This window comes from Mytilus galloprovincialis, chromosome 2, assembly GCF_965363235.1.
Source record: "Mytilus galloprovincialis chromosome 2, xbMytGall1.hap1.1, whole genome shotgun sequence".
In the NCBI taxonomy this organism is placed as follows: Eukaryota; Metazoa; Mollusca; class Bivalvia; order Mytilida; family Mytilidae; genus Mytilus; species Mytilus galloprovincialis.
Window position 1 is genome coordinate 28407257 of NC_134839.1, and position 8786 is coordinate 28416042.

At 34.6% G+C, this 8786-nt stretch overlaps 1 protein-coding gene across 1 annotated transcript in view; it reads right to left on the bottom strand.

Moving 5' to 3' along the window:
- LOC143063306 (zinc transporter ZIP4-like) overlaps nucleotides 1–7819 on the bottom strand; it is a 40215-nt gene extending 32396 nt beyond the window's left edge. Inside the window, exon 1 of the mRNA XM_076235369.1 lies at nucleotides 7622–7819. Coding sequence (XP_076091484.1) covers nucleotides 7622–7741 — 120 coding nt within the window. The 5' untranslated portion in view covers nucleotides 7742–7819. The remainder of the gene's footprint in view (nucleotides 1–7621) is intronic.
- Nucleotides 7820–8786: the final 967 nt, after the last annotated feature.

The window sequence follows — 8786 nt, forward strand, 5'->3', positions numbered from 1 at the left end:
GACAAAGTCTAATCTTCTAATATATGCCTTCACTTTGTCTTTTCATTAATTAACGTGTTTATACTGATATTTCCATTTTCGCTTTTTTCATTGCGAATGTAGTGATAGTAAAAATAAATAACTAGACAATAACAAATAGCAAAATAGACGAAAACGAAAATATCAGAAATAGCCAGAAGTAGTAAAGAATGTCCTGAGGTCACATGTTATAGAACTTACTAAGTCATTCCATTATCAATTTAAATATTTATTTCAATACAACAATACACAAAGTTCTATTCAAATAGAGTATAAACAAATACAAAAATAGTTTTATGTATCTAAACGTGAAACAAATCTTTAATCTGGTGAAAGAAACATACCGGGCGTTTTTGTTATTCTAAACTTGAGAATGGATTAGCTTGACGATATTCAATTTGGCAAACATTCTATACATTTGTTGTGCAAGATGTCCAATCTTCCCCAATATTCATGCAATAACCCATTTAGTGTATAGAAATATAATATTTGAAAGTAAAAATTGGTTTAAAGTCATAATAGTCCGGCCGTTCGGTGAAAAAATTGCTCAATTAATGAGGAAAGCACTAATTTTTGCATGATGGTACATTTTTGTGTACTGAGCAATATTAGCTATGGACCCACCCTCAAAATTCAATATGGCGGCTTATTTCAAGATGGCTGCCGTACGTTCTTAAATATTTTCCAGTATTGCACAAACCACAGTAGATATGATGCTGGGTGCACAAAAAAATCAACATATTTGAATGACTTAGAGTACTTAGCAAGATTTTGTTTTGATCTATTTTTGAAATACAAATGGCGGCTATTTTCAAAATGGCCGCCTTGAAAAATAAGCAAATATTCATTATTGAGAATTGACCTGAATATAAGCATTTTATTGATGTATAGTGTCATTTTGTATCTGTCCCAGTTCTGTCCTTTCTGATTTTGCCTTGCTTGTCATTTCATTCACAAAGTAGTAGCTTTCATAAAAAGCTTCAGTAGTAGCTTTCATTAAAAGCTGCACTATTTGTTGTCTTGGGTCACACATAAAAGCTGTGATTTGGGATTTATCTGTCTTAAGATATTATTCAGTGCCTTTCTTATCTCTTGGGTCGCAATATTTTGCAATTTGAGACATTAAACTGTAAATTGAGAATCAGTTAAACACATATCAGTAAAATGACAGGAATTGAGGACAACAAGGACAAGAACATTGAAATGGCAGGAATTGAGGACAACAAGGACAAGAACATGGAAATGGCAGCAACTGAATCACATGGGGATATGGAGAAATCCACAACTGAAGACCCTTTAACAGAGGACAGCTCAGAAATGACTATCAAACAATTGTACCAAGAATATTTAGCAGATAGAAAATAAAATGCTCAAAGAACAACTGAGATTTACCGCAATATAAAACAGAGCGAAGTGCAAATATATAAAATATGTGTTGGTCTCATTACGTTTCAATCTGAACAGAAAGAGGCAATGAATATCAATAACAAACAGATGAAAGCAATATCTCAGCAACTTCAGTAGTCTGAAGACAGGATAGACCACAAGGCTAGTAATAATTGCTTGGCGGAATTGATGGCTAGACCAATAAGATATTCAATGTTATGGTGAGACGAATGGACAAGCTGACAACAACTGAGGAAGGAGACACAGTTATATTTAAAAGTGCATTTGAACAGCAGGGTACCTTCCAACAACTGGCATCTGTTGTAAATGAATCAGTGGACAATCGAAATAAAGAAGTTAATGCAATGGACACATCATCTAAGCCAAAATTTGACCTTAGCGAGTACAACGCAAGTTTACCAAAAGTAAAAAACAAAATCCATGCCGTGGGTCTTTCTCCAATTGTAGTTTGCATGAAACATAAACCAGGCCAACTCTGTTGAAGGTGTCTTCACCTTAAGTCAAAAGTCCTATGTCAGGGCCTTAGCCCTGCATGAGACAGTTCAAATTATTCAACAACAATCTCCATTTAAGAACATACTATAAACCTCTAGTACTAATCAAGGATACCAGCAAAAGGCTTATGTGTCTTCTTACGCACACTAACCATCTACTATGAGTCAATAATATTTAGTTCAGATCAGCACACCATTACAGAAATAATTGGCTGCAAGTGGATTCTATTAAGTTTCTCCAATGCTGAATACAGCGACTACTTACGGTATTATCCCCGTCGACTCAATGGAAAATCCCACATTTATCACTCCAATTATGACGACCTCGTCCACTTCTGGAGCTCTAATATTCTTCCCATAACAGCAAGTTGACTCCATTGACCAGGAAAGGGCAGAGGAATCAAAAAGAGTGTGGCAACACCTCTTCTTCAGACTCCTAACTGGAGAGAGAATATACCCGATGGCAAGAAAATCTTTATGCAAGGGACCGGAGCCTAAACCAACAGCTGCCAAAAATGCAAAAACGCAATTGAAGAGGATCCACCATTTGGGAGGCGTTCATTTACCAAATTGAACGAACTGCCGGTAGATGACAATGGGAAAATAGGATAAATGTGTGTAGGCCCCAGATTGCCAGGCCGATGTTGGTTTTGAGTACGCTTGCATGGTAAACATAGATGATGCTTCCAAGGCCTAAAAAAGCATTTGGAGCAGCGGTTCAGCAAGAAAGACGATCAAACCAGATTGAAACCAAAACATTCCGTCGAGGATGTAAAGACAAAGATTATTCAAGTCATATAATAGAGAGGAACCCAAAACAATCAACAAGGCGTTAAAACAATTGAAAACCTCAAAAGCAAACCAGATGGCAATATATGGATAAAAAAGTGCCAATTATGACCATCGAAAAGTCTACTTTGCTGATGGCGTAGTATCACCGATCGATAAAGAAAATATGAGCAGTCCTTTTGGATTATGAGTTGCATAACCTCACATTAATTGTCACAAAACTAGCTGATGTTATGTTTTCAACTAATCAGCATAACTTTGGATTGGTCGATCAATATAATCTCGGTTCTTCTGATAAAAAAATCATGGAAGATCACCAGTTCAATGGAAAATCACCTGATCAATATAAACGTGGAAGATCTGTTGAGCAATACAATCGTGGTAAATCGGCAGATAGAAGTACACCCAAGCTTAATGCCTATCGATCAGCAACACCCCACTAAGGTAGAGATCATATAGTCCCTAAAGACAACAGTTAGCATCTCCACGGACAAATTACAGAAATCCCGAATATTTCAGACAACGGTCACCTTCACCAGGATACAGAGCAAATCAAAGTGTAACCCCAACAATGGAGCAAAGGGTCGGGCCAGTAGGACAACTCAGATTCCAAAGTCTATTGGCCATGAAACATCACCTTATCAAAAAATCGAACAGAGGCCCATTGCCTCGTCCAATATTGTCATCAGACGAACTATTAGAAAGAGCTTAGTAGTACGAGGTACTATACATGACCAGAATGTGAGCATGATTGTGGACACTGCTGCAATGATAACATTAGTAAATGAGAAATTAATTCCGGCAGAAAATGGAGATTTAGAGAACGTAACGCTACGTGGTTTGGGTTAACAGCTTGTTATTGGAAAGATTATAAGGAACGACTCTCGACATTAATAGAGTAAACATACAATTGGATGTGTGCAAAGAGCCATTAACAGACGATGTTATACTTAGGCTAGTTATATTGGACACACTGATCGCAGTGATAAACCTGAGTACTCCCACAATTACCATCAACAATAAAGTGATAAATGCGCCATTTGTTAATAGTGGAAACGAGATTTTAACTCAGCTAGTTTGCATAAAACGAACCATCACAGTTCCGCTAAATTTAAACATGACTGTTACCATTGAAACTAATAAAAGTGCTGACCAGGAGTGAATTTTAGGACCATGCTCGCTGAAATGTTCCAAATTGGTTACGCGCGTAGTTGGAAAAGGAAATAACCCTAACCCTTAACCATTTTAAATGATTGCAATCATTTAATCCGCCTGAAGAAAGGTACACCTATTGATTAAATAGAATAATTTGACGATGTAGTGGGTACGGCAGATGAAAACCTACTATTCCACCACATTTAACCGACCTATATTAACGTCAATCGACTCGTGTCAACCTATTCCAACCATTAAAACTGAAAGCGTTTAAAGAACAATTACAATAACATGTAACATATTGATTAACATTTTGAATTTCACTATTTGTTTTTGTATATGCAGCCATATTTGAAACTTATGTGTTATAGAAATACCCACATTATTTGTTTTATACTTTAGAATTAATTGATAACAAATTCAAGAACATGAAGTCCATTTTTAAAGAATCATTACTTTAATTTCCGAAATTATATAGAATACCTTTAGGACAATCTTGAATTTTATATCGTTTTCCCGCCATCTTGAAAATGGCAGCCATATTGGATTTTTCAGAGTGGGTCCATAGCTGAAATCAAAGGGTATATAACCAAGAACTGCTATGCAAAGTTTCATGCTTTCCTCATCAAGTGAGCAATTCTGCTCTATATCTGCACCAATCGGCCGGACTATAAGAAACTTCAAATTAAAAAAAATAATGCATATGTTTTTTTATAACTCAATGAATAGTTTTCATTATAAAATTTTTGTACATGTACTTTTTTTTAAAGAAAATTCTTAAATTCATTCATATTTAGAAGAAGTTTACTTTATTTTAATTGCTGCCTTCCAGGAAGCAATTCCCCCGACATATTTTCCGTATGCAGAGAGACCTCAGTGTGACCCAGCTCGTTAAAATCCGGTGATCGCAATACGCATGGATGTCCTTAAAATAAACTATTATCTGAATTTACATGTTAAACACGTGCTCAATTTCCATGCTTTTTGTTGATTTTTTGTCGATTGTTGACAAACAGTTGACAATTGTTAAACTTCGGCTTCAAAACACGAACTTTAATTACCTGCCATATTTTCACAACAACACTGAGCGATTAAAAAAAAATTGACGATTATACGAAATTTACACGAAAAAAATGAAAAATTCGTGCACAGAAGACTAAGTTTATGATTTTGTGTATGCATTTGTTCAAGAATTGTAAGAACATTATTTTTCACCGGTCACTCGTTTCTTATAGATTTTGTTGTTGATGACGTCATGAATTTTGAAGATTTATTGCACTACTTTTGGTTACTTTCTGTGGGAAAAATAATATTGCTATGCAATAATAATAATAATTGTATATGCATCAATAGCTGTATCTCAATATTATATCTAATTTTAGGTGCAACATTTATATAATAGTCTTTGAATAACTGGTCATTATCGTGATATATGGAATGCCCACAGGACAGTGGTATTGACAAAGATAGTGATAATGACTGAGCCGAAGGCGAGGTCATTATCGCTGTCACAGTCAATACCACTGTCCTACGGGCAGTCCATATATCACGATAATGACCAGTTATTCAAGAACTATTATGTTTATTTCATTGAGAAACCATGTTTTTGAAAATTTTCATTAATTCAAAATGTCCAAAGCAAACTTGAGTTGTTGTACGATTTCTATGACAAAGAGGGAAAACCAGTCGTAGAAATAATGCCATTCATTTTAGTGCAATTTTTCAGTATATGAATACTAAATCAAGTTCTCTATAATTTTAGAACTTACCAAAACATATGGTAAACAATTCATCAACTTAAATATAATTATTATATTGAAAACAGGAAAATGTTTTATTAAAGGAACATCTCTTCAAACAGAGAAACCACGCCCCACCGGTCATTAACAGAGAAACCACGCCCCAACGGTCATTAATAGACGGAAGCCACGCCCACCGGTCACTATCATGTAAAAATTCGTTAATGACCGGTTTTCTGGTCCGTTTTGTTCTGTTAATGACCGCTGGAATTTATTACTGAGGAATAATGAATGTCATGTGACCCCTTTTTATCCAATACGAGAAGCTTATTCTCAACTGATATGAAATAAATTGTATTAGGTGCAACACAGATGCGTAAGAAACAAGATTTTGTAAATATAAATCTGCAAATATACTGATTATAGTGTATTTAGTATATAATATACTGATTCAAATAATTGAGCGCCCTTTTACGAGCAGTGTCCTCCATAATGGAGTTATAGTAGTAAGTGCAATAATACAAGCATTAGCCTTTCAAAAAGGGCTAAGTCGACTCTTAGCTGATGAAAATGGAAAGTGCTCTGTCTTTGTAGATTTATTCATTTACTAGAATAGCCACGTGCATCAATCAACAAATTTTACCACACACGTGAGGTCACACGTTATGAAGTATCGTTGTTGTTTACGAAACTCCAGAAGATTCGACTATTTATAGATAAAAGTTACCTGTGTACCAATATCATGAATATACATGATTAATGACCAGGTAAAATCTTATTGCTAAAATAGAGAGGACAAATCCGATACTCTACGGGATTGAAGGACATTTACTAGGTTTGGATTGTCCTAACCAATCAATAAACTTTGATTATTCACGTCTCGTAATATCTTCCAATCAGGTAGCAAGAAAAATTCACGCACTGACTGTCCATCGTTCAATTCTTAATACTATAACGACTGGATTATCCACAATTTCGTCTGCTAGTGTATCAGCGGATACATAATGCGTCTGTTCTCGGCAATGACGTATTACATGGGTAAAAACGAAAAAAATGAATGACAATTTTGATCCATGTTTGTGGTTTAGATTGAGAGAATTTACTGTTTTAATCTATGGTTAATTTTTGTGGTCCTTAATTCTCTGTTAATCTTAATATTCAGACCCCGAAATCATGCGGTTGTTTTTTTTCCGTTTCACACACAAAACACTTGTACTATAAACATTTTGTGCATACAATCAGAAGTGATAATATTAATCTTCTTATAAATTATCATTACAATTGTTATAGAAAGATTATTTATTGATGGTTCGTTTCATTTAATGTATTTTTCTTCAAATAGCGAAAAAATTGGTTAAAAAGTCAATCCCAATTTTTTTTCATTTCTGGTTCCGTGCCTGCTATGGAAAGTATGTAACTGAAAGGAAGTTCGATGGACCTTTTTATAGGTTATCTCATTTTAATATGTAACTAAAATCATGATTTGAAGTAAAAGTCATTAAATATCCATTTACCATGTATATAAAACATTAATGTATCAGACGTCGATAGGTTAAACGCTTTTGCGAAAGGACGCAATCGGAAAATATTTTAAAATGTTAATTTAAATTACATCCTATGAATAACATTATAACCTTAAAATTCGAAAATTGATTCATACTCAAACATCCCGGATCTTTAGTACTAGAAGCTTACATAACGAGTGGATTTCTACTTTTAAATACCAGACCCAGACAGAAAAATGAGTAAAGGTGAAGAGAAGACGACTTGATTTGCATGTACTGAATCCCCTGGTCGTTTGTATAGTGTTTGGATCTCGTAGTTAATTTGTGTCATACATTCAGTCTTAATCCCTTTGAGAAAGATACTCATCCGGATCACATGAGATCACCCCCCTTTTTTCCAGGTTTGGTGATGTTCGTTTTGCCCAGTCTTAAGCTTTCTTATGGTGTGTTAAGTAAACTGTGAATGCATACGGTTATTCAAGCTTAATGATATGTACTAACACTACTAACTTACCAATGGTTCCGAACAAAGGATTGTACTATTTGAACTGGTACAGGTGAACTTTCCGACTAATCTATCAATTAAAAGACCAACATAACTTTCATTTAATCCGGTACCATTCACATGAAGCATGTTGATAACACCATGAAAAGGATCCGTGTAAATAAATTCTTTTTCACATTTTACTAGTCCAAATAAAAATGATGCGAAAATCAAATGTCGAATCATATTCATAGTTTTAGCGTTAATCTCATTAGGTCCTAAACTATACGTGAATATTCTACTAGTGAATATTCTCCTAAGGTACGTGAATCAATCCAAATATAGTCACGTGATTTAATACGTTTCACATTTTATACGTATTTAAACCAACTATAATACCACACCTGTATTTAACCATAACCCAGCTTTTATCATTCTATTTATAAGCATTTTAAAAACATTTTTCAACTCTCTGCCAACTTTAAACCTCCATATAAAACGTTCCGATGTTAAATAGCAATTTCGCTGCATTTAAAACTTATTTTAATAAACGAACAGATTGTCAATGTCCCTGACGTTGCATATATGTCATCTATGAAATGTACAAGGACAATAACGAAAAAAAAAATTAATACATGTAGTTGGGCATAAATGAACACAATATTCGCGCTTTATACAAGTCTGAATTTGGATTGTTATTAAATATTTGACACATAATAGGTTTCTGACATAGAATACCTGTAGTCAAAGAACTTAGAATTGTTTATTTGATTTGTATTCATGTTCAAATATACCCCCCCCCCCCCAAAAAAAAACAAAAAAAAAAACAAATAATTTTTACCCCCCCCCCCCTACCCAGTGCAGTACAATACAGTTGCGGATCTGGAAATTTTCATAAGAGGGGGCCCACTGACTGCCTAAAAAAGGGGGGGGGGATTCCGTCACGCTTCAGTGATCCCCTATATAACCAACCAAAATTTTTCTGAAAAATAAGGATCCGGCCCCCCCTGGCCCCCTAAATCCGCCTCTGCAATGACTAAAAACATGTGATCAGCACTGATATTCAAAACTTTCAAAGACATTGTTTATATCAACTTATGATATTAGTTTCATTAAATTCTGGCAAGAATTTTACACACGAGAACAATTACTGCAATTTCCAATATATAATAAATATATTTCCAAGTTGCATTTC